The sequence below is a fragment of the Pan troglodytes genome, chromosome 6, assembly GCF_028858775.2.
Source record: "Pan troglodytes isolate AG18354 chromosome 6, NHGRI_mPanTro3-v2.0_pri, whole genome shotgun sequence".
Classification (NCBI taxonomy): Eukaryota; Metazoa; Chordata; class Mammalia; order Primates; family Hominidae; genus Pan; species Pan troglodytes.
The window spans coordinates 110,231,606-110,252,911 of NC_072404.2; the positions used below are offsets into that span (position 1 = coordinate 110,231,606).

Here is a 21,306-nt window from a genome sequence, read left to right on the forward strand (position 1 = left end):
AAAATACAAAAAATTAGCTGGGCCTGGTGACGGGCACCTGTAGTCCCAGCTACTTGGGAGGCTGAGGCAGAAGAATCGCTTTAACCTGGGAGGCAGAGGTTGCAGTGAGCCGAGATTTCGCCATTGCACTCCAGCCTGGGCGACAGAGTGAGACTCTGTCCCAAAAAAAAAAAAAAAAAAAAAGTTTAATAGAGATGGGGGAGTCTCACTATGTAGCCCAGGCTGTTCTCGAACTATGGACCCCAAGGGATCCTCCCCCTTGGCCTCCCAAGTAGTTGGGATGACAGGCATAAGCCACCATGCCTGGCCGTTTTTTCTTTTTTCTTGTTTTTTAGAGACAAGGTCTCACTCTGTTGCCCAGGCTGGAGTGCAGTGGCACGATCACAGCTCACTGCAGGCTTTAACTCCTGGGCTCAAGTAATCCTCCCGCCTCAGCCTTCAGAGTAGCTGGGACCACAGGCATGCACCACCATGCCCAACTAATTTTTTTTTTCTCACTCTGTTGCCCAGGCTGGAGTGCAATGGTGTGATCTCGGCTCACTGCAACCTCTGCCTCCCAGGCGCAAGCTATTTTCCCACCTCAGCTTCCCAAGTAGCTGGGATTACAGGCCTGTGCCACCACACCCGGCTATTTTTTGTATTTTTAGTAGAGACAACATTTCACCATGTTGGCCAGGCTGATCTTGAACTCCTGACCTCAAATGATCCACCTGCCTCGGCCTCCCAAAGTGCTGGTATTAAAGGCATGAGCCACCGTGCCTGGCCTAATTTTTAAATATTTTCTGGAGATGAGGTTTTGCTATGCAGCCCAGGCTGGTCTTGAACTCCTGGGCTCAAGTGATTCTCCTGCTTTGCCCTCCTAAAGTGCTGAGGTTACAGGCGGGAGCCACCACACAAATCTGGGTTTTGTTTGTTTGTTTTGTTTATATTCTCTGTCACCCAGGTTGGAGTGCAATGGCACAATCATAGCTCATCCTCCTGCCTCAGCCTGCTGAGTAGCTGGGACTACAGGTGTGCACCACCATGGCCGGCTAATTTTTGTACAGACACAGTTTCACTGTATTGCTCAGGCTGGAAAATCCAGGAGGTTTTTTTTTTGTTTTTTTTTTTTGTTTTTTTTTTTTGAGACGGAGTCTTGATCTGTTGCCCAGGCTGGAGTGCAATGGCACAATCTCAGCTCACTGCCACCTTTGCCTCCTGGGTTCAAGAGATTCTCCTGCCCCAACCTCCCGAGTTGCCTGGACTACAGGTGCCCTCTACTATGCCCTGCTAATTTTTGTATTTTTAGTAGAGATTGGGTTTCACCATGATGGTCAGGCTGGTCTCAAACTCCTGACCTCAAGTGATCTGCCCACCTCGGCCTCCCAAAGTGCTGGGATTACAGGTGTGAGCCACTGTGCCTGGTGGGAAAATCCAGGTTTTGATTGAAGTGGATGTCGAATCAGCCCCAGGGAAGCCACATGGCCCTGTTCCTTCCCGGCCCCTCCCCTGGCTCATCTGCCTTCTCTCTTCCTGCAGGACCCTTCTCTCAATGTCACCAGGTGGTGCCTCCCCAGTCCAGCTTTGCCAGTTGCGTGCATGGTCAGTGTGGGACCAAGGGCGACACCACAGCCCTGTGCCGCTCCCTGCAGGCCTACGCGTCCCTGTGTGCCCAGGCTGGCCAGGCCCCTGCCTGGCGGAACAGAACCTTCTGCCGTGAGTGATTGGCCACCTGTTCCCACAGCCCATAGGCACCCTCCAGAATTCTGCCCTCCCTTTCTTCCCCTAAATTCTTTTTTTTTTTTTTTGAGACGGAGTCTCGCTCTGTTGCCCAGGCTGGAGTGCAGTGGCGCAATCTCGGCTCACTGCAACCTCTACCTCCTGTGTTCAAGCCAAGATGGGTGAATCACCTGAGGTCAGGAGTTGGAGACCAGCCTGGTCAACATGGTGAAACCCCGTCTCTATTAAAAATACAAAACTTGGCCAGGTGTGGTGGCAAGCACCTGTAATCAGCTACTCAAGAGGCTGAGGTGGGAGAATCGCTTGAACCTGGGAGGCAGAGGTTGCAGTGAGCCGAGATCACACCACTGCACTCCAGCCTGGGCAACAAGAGTGAAACAAAAAACAAGAGTGAAAAACAAAACAAAACAAAAAGTTCTGGCAATAGATGGTGGTAATGGCAGCATGACAATGTGACTGTACTTAGTGCTGTTGAAGTGTACACTTAAAAAATTGTTGCCGGGCGCAGTGGCTCACGCCTGTAATCCCAGCACTTTGGGAGGCCGAGGCAGGTGGATCACGAGGTCAGGAGATCGAGACCATCCTGGCTAACACGGTGAAACCCCGTCTCTACCAAAAATACAAAAAATTAGCCAGGCGTGGTGGTGGGCGCCTGTAGTCCCAGCTACTCGGGAGGCTGAAGCAGGAGAATGGCGTGAATCTGGGAGGTGGAGCTTGCAGTGACCCAAGATCATGCCACTGCACTCCAGCCTGGGCGACAGAGCGAGACTGTCTCCAAGAAAAAAAAATTGTTAAAATTGTAGATTTTATGTCTGTTTTTTTTTTTTTTTTTTTTTTTTTTGCTTTTGAGAGTCTCGCTGTCACCTAGGCTGGAGTGCAGTGGTCTGACCTCGCCTCATTGCAACCTCTGCCTCTCAGGTTCAAGAGATTCTCGTGTCTCAGCCACCCAAGTAGCTGGGACTACAGGCGTGTGCCACCACGCCCGGGTAATTTTTGTATTTTTAGTAGAGTCGGTTTTTCACCATGTTGGCCAGCCTGTTCTCGAACTCCTGACCTCAGGTGATCCACCTGCCTCGGCCTCCCAAAGTGCTGGGATTACATGTGCGAGCTACCGCTCCTGGCCACTACTAGGAGCTTTTGATGCCCCAAGGTTTGGGGGCTGGACATGCCACCCCACTCTTCCTAATGCTGTCATTTTCTTTAGCTATGAGGTGCCCACCTGGCAGCAGCTACAGCCCCTGCGGCAGTCCCTGCCCAGCCACCTGCAGCAGCATAAACAACCCGAGGGACTGCCCCAAAGCACTGCCCTGTGCTGAGAGCTGTGAATGTCAGAAAGGCCACATCTTGAGTGGAACCTCCTGCGTGCCCCTTGGCCAGTGTGGCTGCACTGACCCAGTGGGCTCCTACCACCCGGTGAGAGGCCAGCTAGGAGGGGCCCCGCCCTTTCCAGGCCCACATGTTTGGGGTCAGGGCAAGCTCAGGAGAGGCAGGAGGAAGGCTCAGAACCTGGGAGGGGCAGGGCTGGCCAAGGCTGGGGGGCGAGGAGGAAGGGCAGATGCTGCACCCAGCTTCAACTGGGGCATTGGCCCATCTCCCAATTCCAACTTTCTGTTGGCTCAGCTGATCCCTGTGGCCCACAGGTCGGGGAGCGCTGGTACACAGAGAACACCTGCACCAGGCTCTGCACCTGCTCCGTCCACAACAACATCACCTGCTTCCAGAGCACCTGCAAACCCAACCAGATATGCTGGGCCCTGGATGGGCTGCTCCGTTGTCGGGCCTCAGGTAGGAGGACCACGGTGATGGGGGGACTCCACAGCCCTGAGGCCCACTCTCCCAACTCCCCAACAGACTCCCTGCTGCCTGTAGCACTGGGTTTCAGGTTTCGACTGGTAACTCTGCTGCACCCAAGAGCTTCTGGTGGGTAAGATGACCTCCAACTGCTGAGAAGGGAACCTTGGGGCTCACCCATCCTTCTCCTGTAGCGGCCACCAACTTAGATGGGATATTATAAATCCTTCCCTGGGGCCAGACGCCATGGCTCACACTTGTAATCTCAGCACTTTGGAAGGCCAAGGCGGGCGGATCACTTGAGACCAGGAGTTCAAGACCAGCCTGACCAACATGGCTAAACCCCGTCTCTACTAAAAATACAAAAATTAGCCTATAATCCCAGCTACTCGAGAGGCTGAGGCAGGAGAATTGCTTGAACCCAGGAGGCAGAGGTTGCAGTGAGCAGAGATCGTGCCATTGCACTCCAGCCTGGGCGACAAAACTCCGTCTCTAAATAAATAAATCTTTTCCTGGAGGCCAGGCATGGTGGCTCATGCCTGTAATCCCAGTGGTTTGGGAAGCTGAAGTGGGAGAATCACTTGAGGCTAGTAGTTCAAGACCAGCCTGGGCAACATAGTGAGACCCCATCTCTACAAAAAAATAAAAGCTAAAAAGTTAAAAAGTAAAATTAAAGACATTGCACCTGTAGTCCCTGCTACTTGGGAGGCTGAGGTAGGAGGATCTCTTGAGCCCAGGAATTAGAGTCTGCATGCCAGCCTGGGTAACAGAACAAGACCCTGTCTCTAAAAAAAAATTTTTTTTAATTAGTTGAATAGGGTACTTCATGCCTGTAGTCCCAGATACTCTGGAGGCTGAGGTAGGAGGACCACTTGAGCCCAGGAGTTTGAGGCTGCAGTGAGCTATGACCATATGCCATTGCATTCCAGCCTGGGTGACAGAGAGAGACCATGTCTCAAATTAAAAAAAAAAAAATCCTTCCTCCAAAGAATCATGCCCCTCCTTCACCCGTAAACCTCACCACGCCTCCTAGCCCTGGCCCTGGGGTTTTTTGTTTGTTTGTTTGTTTGTTTTTGATGCAGTGTCTCTGTTGCCTGGGCTGGAGTGCAGTGGTGCAATCTCGGCTCACTGCAACCTCCATCTCCCTGGTTCAAGCGATTCTCCTGCCTCAGCCTTCCAAGTAGCTGAGATTACAGGCACACGTCACCACACCCTAATTTTTTTGTATTTTTTTTAGTAGAGACGGGTTTTTACCATGTTGGTCAGGCTGGTATCAAACCAGCCCACCTTGGCCTCCCAAAGTGCTGGGATTACAGGCATGAGCCACTGCGCACAGCCGGACCTGGGGTCTTGACTCTTTTCTGGAAGGCAGGGAAAACCCAGGACTAGTTTCCCAGGGACCCTGTACCTGCCAGAGGAGCGTCATAGCCCAGCTGTCTCTCTGTCCTCCCAGGTATGGGAGTGTGTCAGCTCCCAGGGGAGTCCCACTACGTGAGCTTTGATGGTAGTAACCATTCTATCCCGGACGCCTGCACTCTTGTCCTGGTGAAAGTGTGCCACCCCGCCATGGCCTTGCCCTTCTTCAAGATCAGTGCCAAGCATGAGAAGGAGGAAGGTGGAACTGAGGCTTTCCTCCTTCATGAGGTCTACATTGACATCTACAATGCCAAGGTCACCCTGCAGAAGGGCCACCGTGTGCTGGTGAGCTGGGTGTGGTGACCGGGGCTGGGAGGGAGTGCTGGGGAGGGGACTCTTGTCCCTGCTCCTACTCACCGTCACTGTCCTCCTGTTTAGATCAACAGCAAACAGGTCATCCTCCCCGCCATCTCCCAGATCCCTGGGGTCAGTGTCAAGTCCAGCAGCATCTACACCATTGTTAACATCAAGATCGGGGTGCAAGTCAAGTTTGACGGGAATCATCTCTTAGAGATTGAAATCCCCACAACCTACTATGGAAAGGTGAGGAAAACATCTGGCTCTCCTTGCTGGGGAGGCAGCCCCAGGGAGATTGGTGGCCGGCAGGGATGGGGGACAGTGTTCGCATCGTGCCTGCCCAAAGAGGCCACTCCTCAGGATGGAGCAGGGCAGTGGAGGAGTGCGCCTTTCTGTGTAGGATGGACAAGAGTGTTTCCAGGAAAAAACAGGAAAAACCATTCTGCCCGGGCATGGTGGCTCACGCCTGTAAGCTCAGCACTCTGGGAGGCCGAGGCATGTGGGTCACCTGAGGTCAGGAGGTCGAGACCAGCCTGGCCAACGTGGTGAAACCCCGTCTCTATTAAAAAAAAAAAAAAATTAGTTGGGGGTGGTGGTGCCCACCTGTAATCCCAGCTGCTCGGGAGGCTGAGGCAGGAGAGTTGCTTGAACCTGGGAGGCGGATAGTGAAGTGAGCTGAGATCATGCCACTGCACTCCAGGCTGGGTGACAAGAGTGAAACTCGAAGGAAGGGAGGGAGGGAGGGAGGGAGGGAGGAAAACTGCTCTCGTGAGGGAAGGAAAGAAGGAAGGGAGAAAAACTGTTCTCGTGCTTCCCCAGCACCGAAAAACCACTCTCCCCTGCCAGGTCTGCGGCATGTGTGGGAACTTCAATGATGAGGAAGAGGACGAACTAATGATGCCCAGCGATGAAGTAGCAAATAGTGACGGTGAATTTGTGAACAGTTGGAAAGATAAGGACATTGACCCAAGGTAGTGGTCCCCTAAGACCCTCTAGCTTTTCTTTCTTTTTCTTTGTCTTTCTTTCTTTCTGCCTTCCCTTCCCTTCCCTTCCCTCCCCTCCCCTCCCCTTCCTTTCTTCCTTTCTCTCTTTCTCTTTCTTTTCTTTCTCTCCTTTCTTTCGTTCTTTTTTTTCTGAGACAGAATCTTGCTCTGTCACCCAGGCTGGAGTGCAGTGGTATGATCTCAGCTCACTGCAACCTCCGCCTCCCGGGCTCAAGTGATACTCCTGCCTCAGCCTCCCAAGTAGCTGGGATTACAGGCACCCGCCACCATGCCTGGCTACTTTTTGTAGTTTTTAGTAGGGACGGGGTTTCACCATATTGGCCAGGCTGGTCTCAAGCTCCTGACCTCAGGCAATGTGGCCGCCTTGGCCTCCCGAAGTGCTGGGTAATCATGAGCTACTGTGCCTGGACCCTCTAGCTTTTCTTTTTTTCTTTTTCTTTTTGAGATGGAGTTTTGCTCTGTCACCCAGGCTGGAGTGCAGTGGCTCAATCTTGGCTCACTGCAACCTCTGTTTCCGGGGTTCAAGCAATTCTCGTGCCTCAACCTCCCGAGTAGCTGGGATTACAGGTGCACACCACCACGCCCCACGCCTGGCTAATTTGTATATTTTAGGTAGAGACGGAGTTTCATCATGTTGGTCAGGCTGGCCTTGAACTCCTGACCTCAAGTGATCCGCCCCACTCAGCCTCCCAAAGTGCTAGGATTACAGGCATGAGCCACTGTGCCTGGCCACCCCTCCAGCTTTTCATAGCGACATGAGCTAGGGAGCCAGACTGTAGGGCACACCTGGGGCAGGAAGACCAGAATGTTCCTTTTTTCTTCTACAATTTTTAAATTTTTTGTAGAGACAGGGTCTTGCCACGTTTGCCCAGGCTGGTCTCAAACTCCTGGGCTCAAATGATCCTCCCGCCTCGGCCCCCCAAAGTGCTGGGATTACAGGCCAGAATGTTGCTTTGTGTGTGTGATTTGAGGGCGATGACTTCTGGGCATTCTGGGGCGATGTGTGTAATTGATCCATCTCAAGGCTGCTAGAACCCACTTGAGGAAATGTGAAAGCTTCCTTTCCTCGCTTAGAAACCTTGGAGGAGGAGCAGGAGCAGAGGCTCATGCCTGTGATTCCAGCACTTTGGGAGGCCAAGACTGGAGGATCACTTGAGGCCAGGAGTTTGAGACCAGCCTAGGCAGCATAGAAAGACCCCGTCTTTACAAAAAATTAAAAACAAAAATTAGCCAGCCATGGTGGCACATGCCTGTAGTCCCAGCTATTTGGGAGGCTTCAGCAGGAAGATTGGTTGAGTCCGAGATTTGAAGGCTACAGTGAGCTATGATTGCATCACTGCACTCCAGCCTGGACGACAGAGCAAGACGCTGTCTTAAAAAGTTTAAAAACAGCCGGGTGCAGTGGCTCACGCCTCTAATCCCAACACTTCGTGAGGCCAATGTGGGAGGATTGCTTGAGCCTAGGAGTTTGAGACCAGCCTGGGCAACATAGCAAGACCTCATCTCTACAGAAAAAAAAAAAAAAAAAGGAAAGGAAGAAAAATAACCAGGTGTGGTTAGTCCCAGCTACTCACAAGGCTGAGGTGGGACGATCCCTTGGGCCTGGGAGATTGAAGTTGCAGTGAGCCTTGATCACACCACTGTACTCCAGACTGGGCGACAGATTGGGAAGCAAAAAAGGAAATCTGAGAGAAGACGAGGCCGATGGAAGATTGGCCAGAGCTCAGACCAGCTTCCCTGTGAACACCAGAAGGGTTAGGAGGGTGGGGAATCCCTGAGAGGTCTCTCTGGGTCATTTGGGAGCACCAGATCATTGTCATAGGGCCAGGCGTGGTGGCTCAGGCCTGATATCTCAGCACTTTGCGAGGCCGAGGCGGGTGGATCACTTGAGGCCAGGAGTTCAAGACCAGCCTTGCCAACATGGTGAAACCTCGTCTCTATTAAAAATACAAAAACTAGCCGGTCATGGTGGCGGGTGCCTGTAATCCCAGCTACTCAGAAGGCTAAGGCAGGAGAATCGCTTTAACCTGAGACGTAGAGGTTGCAGTGAGCCAAGATCACACCACTGAACTCCAGCCTGGGCGATACAGTGGGACCTTGTCTCCAGATAAACCAAAACCAAAAATTAGCTAGGCATGGTGGCGGGTGGCTGTAATCCCGGCTACTCGGGAGGCTGAGGCAGGAGAATCGCTTGAACCCGGGAGGCGGAGGTCTCAGTGAGCCAAGATTGCACTACTGCACTCCAGCCTGGGTGACAGAGTGAGACTCTGTCTCCAAAAAAAAAAAAAAAAAAAAACTTGGTCGGGCGTGGTGGTGGGTGCCTGTAGTCTCAGCAACTCGGGAGGCTGAGACAGGAGAATCGCTTGAACATGGGAGGGAAGGCAGAGGTTGCAGTGAGCTGAGACTGTTGCATTGCACTCCAGCCTGGGCAACAGAGCAAGACTCCCCCTAAAGAAAAAAAAATTTTGTGTCATAGTAGGGGGACGGCTGTCCCTAGGCTGATTCTTTTCCCTTCCCAGTTGTCAGAGTCTCCCGGTAGATGAGCAGCAGATTCCAGCGGAACAGCAGGAGAACCCGAGTGGAAACTGCAGGGCGGCCGACCTCCGCAGGGCGCGGGAAAAGTGCGAGGCAGCGCTCCAGGCTCCTGTGTGGGCCCAGTGCGCCTCCCGCATAGACCTCACGCCCTTCCTGGTGGACTGTGCAAACACCCTCTGTGAGTTGGGAGGTCTCTACCAGGCCCTCTGCCAGGCTCTGCAAGCCTTCGGGGCCACCTGCCAGAGCCAGGGGCTCAAGCCCCCACTCTGGAGAAACAGCAGCTTCTGCCGTGAGTGTGCCCTGCTGTCACCCCAAACCCCTCCCAAACCCCCTTTCCCTCTCTGCTTCCCTGAGAGCTCCCTCACTCTCCTTCCTGTTCGTTCCTGACTAACTCAGCCCTCATTGTTTCTTTGACAAGGACTATTTTTAAATTTTTATATAAAATTTTTTTTGCTGGGTGTGGTGGCTCACGCCTATAATCCCAGCACTTGGGGAGGCCAAGGTGGGTGGATCACCTGAGGTCAGGAGTTCAAGACCAGCCTGGCCAACATGGTGAAACCCCATCCTACTAAAAATACAAAATCAGCCGGGTGTGGTGGCACATGCCTATAATCCCAGCTACTTGGGAGGCTGAAGCAGGAGAATGGCTTGAACCTGCGAGGCAGAGGTCGCAGTGAGCCGAGATTGTGCCATTGCACTCCAGCCTGGGCAAAAAGGAGCAAAACTCCGTCTCAAAAAAAAAAAAAAATTTTGATACAGGGTCTCATTCTGTCGCCCAGGCTGGAGTGCAATGGCATGATCTCACCTCACTGCAACCTCTGCCTCCTGGGTTCAAGTCATTCTCCTGCCTCAGCCTCCTAAGTAGCTGGTACTACAGGCGTGTGCCACCACATCCGGCTAATTTTTGTGTTTTTAATAGAGATGGGGTTTCACCATGTTGGCCAGGCTGGCCAGAAACCTTTCTTCTTTCCTCCTAGCAGACAACTGGGCAAACTTCTGTAGCATTTTACTTAAAAAAAACAAAATTATTGAGGTTATTCCCATAGCATACTATTCACTCTTTTAAAAGTGTCTTTTAGCCGGGCGCGGTGGCTCATGCCTGTAATCTCAGCAGTTTGGGAGGCCAAGGCAGGTGGATCACCTGAGGTCAGGAGTTAGAGACCACCCTGGCCAACATGGTGAAACCCCGTCTCTACTAAAAATACAAAAAATTAGCCAGGAGTGGTGGTGGGCGCCTGTAATCCCAGCTACTCGGGAGGCTGAGGCAGGAGAATTGCTTGAACCTGGGAGGCGGAGGTTGTAGTGAGCCGAGATCGCGCCGTTGCACTCCAGCCTGGGCAAAAAGAGCAACACTCCATCTCAAAAAAAAAAAAAAAAGTGTCTTTTAGTATCTTGATAAAGTTGTGCAACCATCACTACTATATAACGCCAGAAACTTTTACAATTTAAAACAGGAATTCAATAGAGTTTTTTTTAATAGGTAACACATTTGCAGGATTCAAAAACGTATAAAGTATTAAAAAATTTAAAATACTTTTAAAGTATTAAAAGATACCCAGTAGGTTGGGTGTGATGGCTCATGCCTATAATCTCAGCAATTTGGGAGGCTGAGGTGGGTGGATTGCTTGAAACCAGGAGTTTGAGACCAGCCTGGGCAACATAGTGAGACCCAATCTCTACAAAAAATTACCAAAGTAGCTGGGTATGGTGGTGCATGCCTGTGGTCCCAGCTACTTGGGGGGCTGAGGTGGGAGGATCACTTGAGCCCAGCAGTGAACTGTGATTGCATCCCTGCACTCAAGTCTGGGTGACAGAGTGAGACTCTATCTCAGAAAAAAAAAATTCTCCCCCAAAAACAAAAAAAGATACCAGTGTACTGTCTCCCTCCCACCCTCACCCCATGGGCCTGGTTCATGTCTCAGTATTTTTCCCAAGACCACTTATTTATGCATATATAAACAAATTCAAATTTATATTCGTGGCTGGGTGCAGTGACTGACACCCGTAATCCAAGCACTTTGGGAGTCCAAGAAGGGAGGATTGCTTGAGGCCAGGAGTTTGAGACCAATCTGGGCAATATAATGAGACCCCCGCATCGCTACAAAAAAATTAAAAAAACAAAAGACAAGAAAACTATATGCTCTGTGCTTTTGGAGTTTTGCCAATCTGAGAATTGAAAAACAACGTCTTATTATTATTTTTTTGCCAGTGTTTCATAAGAAGGTTTATTTTATTTTATTTTTATTTTATATATATTTTTTGAGACAGAATCTCGCTCTATCACCAGGCTGGAGTGCAGTGGTGTGACCTTGGCTAGCTGCAACTTCCACCTTCTGGGTTCAAAAAATTCTCCTGCCTCAGCCTCCCAAGTAGCTGGGACTGCAGGCACGCACCACCACACCCAGCTAATTTTTGTATTTTTAGTAGAGATAGGGTTTCACCATGTTGGCCAGGTTGGTCTCGATCTCTTGACCTTGTGATCTGCCTGCCTTGGCCTCCCAAAGTGCTGGGATTACAGATGTGAGACACCTCAACCGGCCAAGAAAGTTTATTTTTCTTTAAAGCACTCTCGCGTTCCAGGAGCAAAGCAGAGGTGCAGGGGGCGCTGCAGAGCTTCTCAGGGCCAGTGGAGGCAACATGAGCACAGCAGCCTGAGCTGGCTGAAGGGTCAGGGTGAAAGCAGCACACAGGTCCCGTGCAGAAGGGGGCCGCTGCTCAGCTGCCCCACAGCTGCTGGGCATCACTGTGGGTCCAGTGTGACCAGATCCTCTGATTTTTTTTTTTGAAAGAAGCTATAAGCCTGAGTTTTTATTTGACATTGCTATACTTTTTTTTTTTTTTTTTTGAGTCTCACTTTGTAGCTCAGGCTGGAGTCTATGATCTCGGCTCACTGTGACCTCTGCCTCCCAGGTTCCAGTGAATCTCCTGCCTCAGTCTCCGAGTAGCTGGGATTACTGGCATGTGCCACCACACCCAGCTAATTTTTGTATTTTTAGTAGAGACGGGGTTTCACCATATTGGCCAGGCTGGTCTTGAACTCCTCACCTCAGGTGATCCACCTGCCTCAAGCCTCCCAAAGTGCTAGGATTACAGGCATGAGCCACTGCACCTGGTCATGAAAAATAACAAGACTTAATTTGAGTTTTTATTAGGAGTGAGATTGGACATTTTTTCATGTACTTAGGAACCCTTTGAATTTCCCTTTCTGTAAACTATCTGCTCTTATCCAGTCACCATTTTTCCACTGAGTCGTTGGTCTTTACTGAACTATTTCATGGAAGTCCTTTATCTGTTATGGAAAGTAGACCTTTGTTAGTGCTCTGAGTTACACAAAGTTTTCCAGTCCTTTTTGTTTTCATCTTTTGACTTTTTTTTTTTTTTTTGCCATGCAGGACAAAAATTTTTATGGGGTCAAATATATTAATCTTGTTTTATGTCTTCTGCATCTTGAGCAATAGCTATAAATGCTAGCCCCACAGAAGCTACAAAAGAGTTTGCTGATTCTTTGCTCTAGAAATTTTGTTTGTTTGAGACAGAGTCTCACTCTGTGGCCCAGGCTGCAGTGGCACGATCCCGGATCACTGCAACCTCTGCCTCCTGGGTTCAAGCGATTCTCCTGCCTCAGCCTTCCGAGTAGCTGGGATTACAGGCGCCCACCACCACGCCTGGATAATTTTTTTGTATTTTTAGTAGAGATGGGGTTTCACCATGTTGGCCAGGCTGGTCTCAAACTCCTGGCCTCAAGTGATCTGCCCGCCTCGTCCTCCCCAAGTGCTGGGGTTACAGGCGTGAGCCACCGTGTCCGGCCTGCTCTAGAACTTTTATGGTTTCATTTTTTTTATATTTAAGTGGGGTTTTGTGTGTGTGTGTGTGTGTGTATTTAAGTTTTTGACCCATGAAGATTTATCCTGATGTGTAAAATGAGGTATGAATCAACTTTGTTTTTGTTTTTCTCCAGAAGGCTAGCCAGCTGTTCCAATATTATTAAATGACTAGTCTGTCTTTGTGCAGGGACTGAGATACCACAATTTATCATATACTAAATTCCCATATATATTTGGATCCATATCTGAGCTTTCTCCTCTGTTCTGTCGGTCCATCTGTATTTGCATGTAGCAGTAACACAAAGTCGTAATCACTGAAAATTTAAAATGAGCTTTGGGCTGGGCGCAGTGGCTTACGCCTGTAATCCCAGCACTTTGGGAGGGCGAGGTGGGCGGATCACCTGAGGTCAGGAGTTTGAGACCAGCCTGGCCAACGTGACAAAACCCCATCTCTACTAAAAATACAAAGAATAACTGGGCGTGCTAGTATGTGCCTGTAATCCCAGCTACTCAGGAGGCTGAGAAAGGAGAATTGCTTGAACCTGGGAGGTGGAGGTTGCAGTGAGCTGAGATTGTGCCATTGCACTCCAGCCAGGGCGGAAAGAGCGAAACTCTATCTCAAAAAAAAAATAAATGAATAAATAAAATAAAACAAAATAAACGACTTATGGAGGGCCATTCACTACTGATGGCTCTTTTTTTTAGGGAGTTCCTGGCTTTTCTGGTTTGCTTATGTCTTCAGCTCAACTTTGAAATCATCTTGTCCTATTAAAAGCACACACATATATAAAATACTTTTGGTGGCTGGGTGTGGTGGCTCATGCCTGTAATCCTAGCATTTTGGGAGGCCAAGGTGGGAGGATCACCTGAAGTCAGGAGTTTGAGACCAGCCTGGCCAACATGGTGAAACCCCATCTCTACTAAAAATACAAAAATTAGCCAGGCATGGTGGCACACACCTGTAATCCCAGCTACCTGGGAGGCTGAAGTAGAAGAATCTCTGGAACCAGGGAGGCAGAGGCTGCAGTGAGCCAAGATCATTCCTGGGTGTCAGAGAGAGACTCCGTCCCTGCCCGTCCCCCACACACAAATATATATATATATATATATATGTATATTTTATTGAGATCACATTAAATGTGTACATTCACTGAGGCAGAACTAACATCACCATGTTGCTGAACCTTCTTATCCATGAACATGGTATGCATTTCCATTTGTTCACACTATTTTTGCTTAAGGGCCTTTCTTTAACTCCCCCAACAGAATTAATACCTCCCTGCTCTGTGCCTCCATCATGCCTTGCATGCTCTTGCTGTCAACACACCTACTGATCATACACATCAAGGTCCTGCTGCCGTTGCTGTTTGACCACCGTCCTTCATGCTGGCTTGGGAGAGCCATTCTTGTTCCTTTTTTTTTTTTTTTTTTGAGACAGTCTCACTCTGTTGCCCAGGCTGGAGTGCAGTGGTGTGATCTTGGCTCAATGCAACCTCTGCCTCCCAGGTTCAAGTGATTCTCCTGCCTCAGCCTCCTGAGTAGCTGGGACTACAGGCGCCCACCACCACGCCTGGCTAATTGTTGTATTTTTAGTAGAGATGGGGTTTCACCATGATGGCCAGGATGGTCTCGATCTCCTGACCTCGTGATCCACCCACCTCAGCCTCCCAAAGTGCTGGGATTACAGGCGTGAGCCACCATGCCCAGCCGCTTTTTCCTTGCTTTCCCCCAAAGCCTGGCACATAACCCATACTCAGTAAATGCTTGCTGAATGAATAACAAAAGAACAAAAAAAGCTCCCCAAGCCTTGTTGGTCATCCACCCATAGCTTGGTTTGTACAGCCCCTGCCCACCTTGGCCCCCTGTGACCCTCTCCACTGACCCACTGTCTCCTTCACCCACAGCTCTGGAATGCCCTGCCTGCAGCAGCTACACCAACTGCCTTCCCTCCTGCTCGCCCTCCTGCTGGGACCTGGATGGCCGGTGTGAGGGCGCCAAAGTCCCCTCTGCCTGCGCTGAGGGCTGCATTTGTCAGCCCGGCTATGTGCTGAGTGAAGACAAGTGTGTCCCCAGAAGTCAGTGCGGCTGCAAGGATGCCCATGGTGGCTCCATCCCTGTGAGTGGGCATGGGAAATGGGACTGGAGGCAACACAGCTTGAGGGCAGTGCTTTCTCCTTTTCTCTGCCTCTCTCAGCTTGGGATACCCATGACTTACAGCTGGCCCGGGGGTGTGAAGGCTGGTGTGAGTGGCACATTGATCTCCAGCCAGGTCTGGGCTGATGGCGCATGGTTTGGGTTTTGGATCTGAGGAATCCAAACAAGCAGCACATGGCATGGTATAGTGGAAAGACCATGGGCTCATTTCAGCCTAACCTAGGATTGAATCCTGATGGTGCCACTGATGAGTCAGATGATCTCTGTTATATCCGTTTCCTCATCTGTAAAATGGGTTCAGTAGTACCTCCTGCACAACATATGTAAGTCACCAAGCACAAACACAGTGCCTTTTTTTTTTTTTTTTTTTTGAGACGGAGTCTCCCTCTATTATCCAGCAGGCTGGAGTGCAGTGGCATAATCTCTGCTCACTGCAATCTCTGCCTCCTGGGTTCAAGCCATTCTCCTGCCTCAGTCTCCTGTGTAGCTGGGATTACAGGCAAGTGCCACCACAGCCTGCTAATTTTTGAATTTTTAGTAGAGATTGGGTTTCACCATGTTGGCCAGGCTGGTCTCGAACTCCTGACCTCAAGTGATCTGCCCGCCTTGGCCTCCCAAAGTACTAAGATTACAAGTGTGAGCCACCACACTTGGCCTGCACAGTTGTCTTTTGGATGACCAAATGACACTGTGGCTGCCTCTGGCCAGCATCAATTAAGCCATTTAGATGGTGGGCCAGGCTGCTGGGGCAAGAGGAAGGAGAACTGGCCCTCCCCTCTTCACTCTTTTTTTTTTTTTCTTGAGACAGAGTCTCGCTCTGTTGCCCAGGCTGGAATGCAGTGGTGCGATCTTGGCTCACTGCAACCTCTGCCTCCTGGGTTCAAGCAATTCTCCTGCCTCAGCCTCTTGAGTAGCTGGGATTACAAGTGTGTGCCACCACATCTGGCTAATTTTTGTATTTTTAGTAGAGACAGGGTTTCACCATGTTGGCCGGGCTCGTCACAAACTCCTGACCTCAGGTGATCCACCCGTCTCGGCCTCCCAAAGTGTTGGGATTACAGGCGTGAGCCGCCGTGCCCAGCCCCCTCCTCACTCTCTTTCTCTTCCTGTAACTTCTACAGCTGGGCAAGAGCTGGGTCTCCAGCGGTTGCACGGAGAAGTGTGTCTGCACGGGAGGAGCCATTCAGTGCGGGGACTTCCGATGCCCCTCTGGGTCCCACTGCCAGCTCACTTCCGACAACAGCAACAGCAATTGTGTCTCAGACAGTAAGGGGAGCGACCGGGGAGGTTGGAGAGGGGAGCACTTGGGGCCAGGGCTGAGGTGGAGGAAGAGGCAGGGTGGGAAGGGGCTTAGCCTGAACCCCAGCACAGTCAGGGGTTGGGGCGGGCGACTGGATCAGGAGGCCTGGCCTCCAGTTTAGCTCTTGCTAACTCTGTGGCCATGTGCCAGGTCCTGATCCCCTCTGGGACCCTCCACCTGCAGGGCAAAAAGAGGGGACTGGTCAAGGAGATCCTCCAAAGTTTTTCTTTTCTTGTTTGTTTGTTTTTTGAGACAGGGTCTTGCTCTGTTGCCCAGGCTGGAGTGCACTGGCACCATCATATAGCTAGCTGCAACCTCAAATGCCTGCAATCATGTGATCCTCACATCTCAGCCTCCCAAGTAGCTGGGACTACAGGCATGGACCACCACACCCAGCCAATTTTGCTATTTTTTTTCTAGAGATGGGGTCTTGCTATGTTGCCCAAGATGGGCTTGAACTCATGGGCTCATGTGTTCCTCCTGCCTCAGCCTCCTAAAGTGTTGGGATTACAGGCATGAGCCACTGTGCCCGCCCCCTCTAAGGTTTTTAATCAGGCCAGGAGAGAGAGAAAATTGAAGATCAAGGATCCAGGGAGGCTGAGCATGGTGGTTCATGCCTGTAATCCCAGTACTTGGGAGGCAGAGGTGGAAGAATCACTTCAGCCCAGGAATTTAACACCAGCCTGGCCAACATAGGAAGACCCTGTCCCTACAAAAAATTTTAAAATTTTAAAAAATTAGTTAGGTGTAGTGGCTTGTGCCTGTAGTCCCAGCTACTCAGGAGACTGACGCAGGAGAATTGCTTGAGCTCAGGAGTTTGAGGCTGCAGTGAGCTATGATTGTACCACTGCACTCCAGCCTGGGACACAGAGTGAGATCCTGTCTCAAAAAAATAAAAAAATAAAAAAAATAATAAAGGGCCTCTAATTGAATGTCAGTAGGTATTGAAAAAAAAAAAGTCTAGGTACCAGGCTTGGTGGCTTATGCCTGTAATCTCAGCACTTTGGACTTTGGGAGGCCAAGGTCGGAGGATTTCTTGAGGCCAGGAGTTCAAGACCAGCCTGGGCAATGTAGTGTGGCCCCCATTTCTACAAAAAAGAAAAAAATTAGCTAGGGGTGGGACCTAAAGTCCCAGCTACTCAGGAGGATCACTCGAGACCAGGAGTTGGAGGCTGCAGTGAGCTATGATTGTACCACTTGTACTCCAGTCTGTGTGACAGAATAAGACCCGGTCTCAAAAAAAGAAAAAGAAAATTAGAAAAAGAAAAGAAAGGATCCAGGGAGCCTGAGCCTAAGAGGGTGGCCACAGGGGATGCCACCGTGGGGGAGGGACTCTGGGGACTGTCACACCTGGGCAGGGTCCCTTCTCAGTCTTTTGTTTTGTTTTTTGTTTTTTTGAGATGGTGTCTTACTCTGTCTCCCAGGCTGGAGTGCAGTGGCGCGATCTCGGCGCTCACTACAACCTCCGCCTCCCGGGTTCAAGCAATTCTCTTGCCTCAGCCTACCAAGTAGCTGGGATTACAGGCACGCACCACCACACCTGGCTAATTTTTGTATTTTTAGTAGAGACAGGGTTTCACCATGTTGGCCAGGCTGGTCTCAAACTCCTGACCTCAGGTCATCCACCCGCCTTGGCCTCCCAAAGTCCTGGGATTACAGGCGTGAGCCACTGCGCCCGGCCCCTTCTCACTGTCTGACTTCTTGGCAGAGTCTGAACAATGCTCAGTCTATGGGGACCCCCGTTACCTCACATTTGACGGCTTCAGCTACCGCTTCCAAGGCCGCATGACCTATGTTCTGATCAAGACTGTGGACGTACTGCCTGAGGGGGTGGAGCCCCTCCTCGTGGAAGGACACAACAAGATGGATCCGCCCAGGAGCTCCATCTTCTTGCAGGAAGTGATTACCACCGTCTACGGCTATAAAGTGCAGCTCCAAGCTGGTCTGGAGCTTGTGGTAAGAGCTGGGCCAGGGCCTGGTGGGTGTGGGGAGGCAGCTGGACCAGGTAGGCCACCTGGAGTAGAAGTCAGGGATCCCTGTTCCCTGGGATGTTTGTGGCAGGGGTGGGCTGGTTGTAAAATCAGAGTCAGCAGGACGCAGTGGTTCACGCCTGTAATCTCAGCTACTCAGGAGGCCAAGACAGGAGGATCACTTGAGCCCAGGAGTTCAAGACCAGCCTGGGCAACATAGCAAGACGCCACATCTCTGCAAAAAATTTAAAATGAGCTGGATATGGGGGCACACACCTGTAGTTCCAGCTATTGGGCAGGCTTAGGCTGGAGGATCACTTGAGCCCAGGAGTTTGAGGCTGCAGTGAGCCAAGATCTTGCCACTGCACTTTAGCATGGGTGACAGAGAGAAACTGTCTCAAAATCAAAAACAAATTCAGCAACAAGCTCACTTCATGTGGGGAGGCAGCAGAGGCTGGCAAGAAACAAGAGGAAGAGAGGAGGAGGACAGAGCGTGAGGTGTGTGAAGGTCAATCCTGGGCTGAAGAACCAATGGCATCCACTACACCAATGTATTTTTATTTTTTGAGGCAGAGTTTCACTCTGTCGTCCAGGCTGGAGTGCAGTGGCACCATCTCGGCTCACTGCAACCTCCACCTCCCAGGTTCAAGTGATTCTCCTGCCTCAACCTCCCTAGTAGCTGGGACTACAGGTGTGCACCACCATGTCTGGCCAATTTTTGTATTTTTAGTAGAGACGTGGTTTCCCCATGTTGGCCAGGCTGGTCTGGAACTCCTGACCTCAAGTGATCTGCCCGACTCGGCCTCCCAAAGTGCTGGAATTACAGGTGTGAGCCACTGTGCCCGGCCTCACTGAGCCAATTTTTTGCAAGGAAGGACTTGGGCTGGGAAGGGGGCGGACCTCACAGAGGTTTCTGCCACGTGAATAGCAAAGCCCATTGGGGTATCTTATTCCACTCTCTGCACGGAGACATATGGAGATGACTGGGAAAAGTGAAGCCCAGCCAGGAAATGGCAGCAGGTCAGGAGGATTCAGCCCTCTCTGTGGCTCCTGTCTTCCCTCTTTAGGTCAACAACCAGAAGATGGCCGTCCCCTACAGGCCAAATGAACACCTGCGGGTCATGCTGCGGGGCCAACGGCTCTACCTGGTCACCGACTTTGAGCTGGTCGTCAGCTTTGGTGGAAGGAAAAATGCAGGTAATGGAGAGAGGGAAAAGAAGAGCAAAAGGGCCATTTCTGGGAAGTGGGAGGGAAAATCCTATTTAAGACAGGCAAATCCTGGTGAGCAGACTTGGCCCGGTAATGGGGCACCCAGCTTCAGAGGAGGACCAGGAGGAGGTGAGGTGAGACCAGGTGGAGAGCAGAGGGCAGAGTCTTGGCTGGGTGCTGTGGCACTGGCCAGTAATCCCAGCGCTCTGGGAAGCTGAGGTGGGAGGATCGCTTGAGGTCAGAAGCTCAAGACCAGCCTGGGGAACATAGTGAGACCCCCGTCTCTACAAAAAAAATTTTAAAGGCCGTGCACAGTGGCTCACGCCTGTAATCCCAACACTTTGGGAGGCTGAGGCAGGTGGATCACCTAAGGTCAGGAGTTCAAGACCAGCCTGGCAAACATGGTGAAACCCCATCTCTACTAAAAATACAAAAATTAGCTGGGTGTGGTGGTGGGCGCCTGTAATCCCAGCTACTTGGGATGCTGAGGCAGGAGAATCGCTTGAACGTGGGAGGCGGAGGTTGCAGTGAGCTGAGATCGTGCCACTGCACTCCAGCCTGGGTGACAAGAGCAAAACTCCATCTCAAAAAAAAATTTTTTTTTAAATGAGACAGGTGTGATGTTGCATGCCTGTAATCCCAGCTTCTGGAACTGGAGAGGCTGAGACGGGAGGATTGCTTGAGGCCAGGCATTCGAGACCAGCCTGGGCAACATAGCAAGATCCCATCTCTACAAAAAATAAAAATAAAAAACTAGCTGGATGTGGTGGTGCACACCTGTAATCCCAGCTACTGGAAAGGCCGAGGAGAGAGGATCGCTTGAGCCCAGAAGTTGGAGGCTGCAGTGAGCCATGATTGAGCCACTGTACTCCAGACTGGGCAACAGAGCAAGACCCTGCTTTAAAAAAAAGTTAATTAAGGCTGGGCACGGTGGCTCACACCTGTAATCCCAGCACTTTGGGAGGCCGAGGCAGGCAGATCACGAGGTCAGGAGATCGAGACCATCCTGGCTAACACGGTGAGACCCTGTCTCTACTGAAAATACAAAAAATTAGCCGGGTGTGTTGGCGGGCACCTATAGTCCCAGCTACTCGTGAGGCTGAGGCAGGAGAATGGAGTGAACCTGGGAGGCGGAGCTTGCAGTGAGCGGAGATCACACCGCTGCACTCCAGCCTGGGCGACGGAGCGAGACTCCATCTCAAAAAAAAAAAAAGTTAATTAAAAAAAAGAGTGAGGGCTAGGCGCGGTGGCTCATGCCTGTAATCCCAGCACTCTGAGAGGCCGAGGTAGGCAGATCACTTGAGGTCAGGAATTCTAGACCAGTTTGGCCAACATGGTGAAACACTGTCTCTACTAAAAATACAAAAATTAGCCAGGCATGGTGGTGTGTGCCTGTAGTTCCAGCTACTCGGGAGGCTGAGCCATGGGAATTGCTTGAAACCAGGAGGCGGAGGTTGCAGTGAGCCAAGATCACACAACTGCACTCCAGCCTGGGCAACAGAGCAAGACTCTGTCTTAAAAAAAAAAGAGTGAGGAGTCTCACTTCTGGGGACCCCCTTCCTCCCGCAGTGATCTCCCTACCCAGCATGTACGAGGGGCTTGTGCGTGGCCTGTGCGGAAACTACGACAAGAACCGCAAGAATGACATGATGCTGCCCAGTGGCGCCCTGACCCAGAACCTCAACACCTTTGGCAACAGCTGGGAGGTGAAGACCGAGGACGCACTCCTCCGCCTCCCCAGGTGCATGGCCTGGAAAGGATGAGGCGGGGGAGGTGAACAACAATGTCTGTGCACGGTGGCCGCTAGCCCTCCTGTCCTCAGGAGAGGATGAAACTCCAGGGAGAGGGTGCAGATAGGCCTGGATCCTCCCAATTCCGTCATTCCCTCTCATCTGACTCTGGGGGCTCCCGCTCAATGGAAATCTCTCTCTGTGCCCCTGCCCTGCCCTCAGCCTGCCTTCCCAGTTATTTTTCCTTCTTCCTTCTTTCCTCCTCCTCCTCTTCCTCCTCCTTCTCCTCCTCCTCCTTCTTCTCTTCCTCCTCCTCCTTCTTCTCTTCCTCCTCCTCCTTCTTCTCTTCCTCCTCCT

The 21,306-nt window shown here is 51.1% G+C and overlaps 1 protein-coding gene across 1 annotated transcript in view; it reads left to right on the forward strand.

Annotated features, from left to right (window-relative positions):
- ZAN (zonadhesin) overlaps positions 1-21,306 on the forward strand; it is a 59,864-nt gene that overhangs the window by 32,194 nt on the left and 6,364 nt on the right. Inside the window, 12 exon segments of the mRNA XM_054656139.2 lie at positions 1,519-1,695; positions 2,924-3,132; positions 3,360-3,504; positions 4,964-5,211; positions 5,305-5,469; positions 6,070-6,194; positions 8,747-9,051; positions 14,491-14,702; positions 15,862-16,006; positions 17,749-17,996; positions 19,078-19,207; positions 20,789-20,960. Coding sequence (XP_054512114.2) covers positions 1,519-1,695; positions 2,924-3,132; positions 3,360-3,504; positions 4,964-5,211; positions 5,305-5,469; positions 6,070-6,194; positions 8,747-9,051; positions 14,491-14,702; positions 15,862-16,006; positions 17,749-17,996; positions 19,078-19,207; positions 20,789-20,960 — 2,281 coding nt within the window.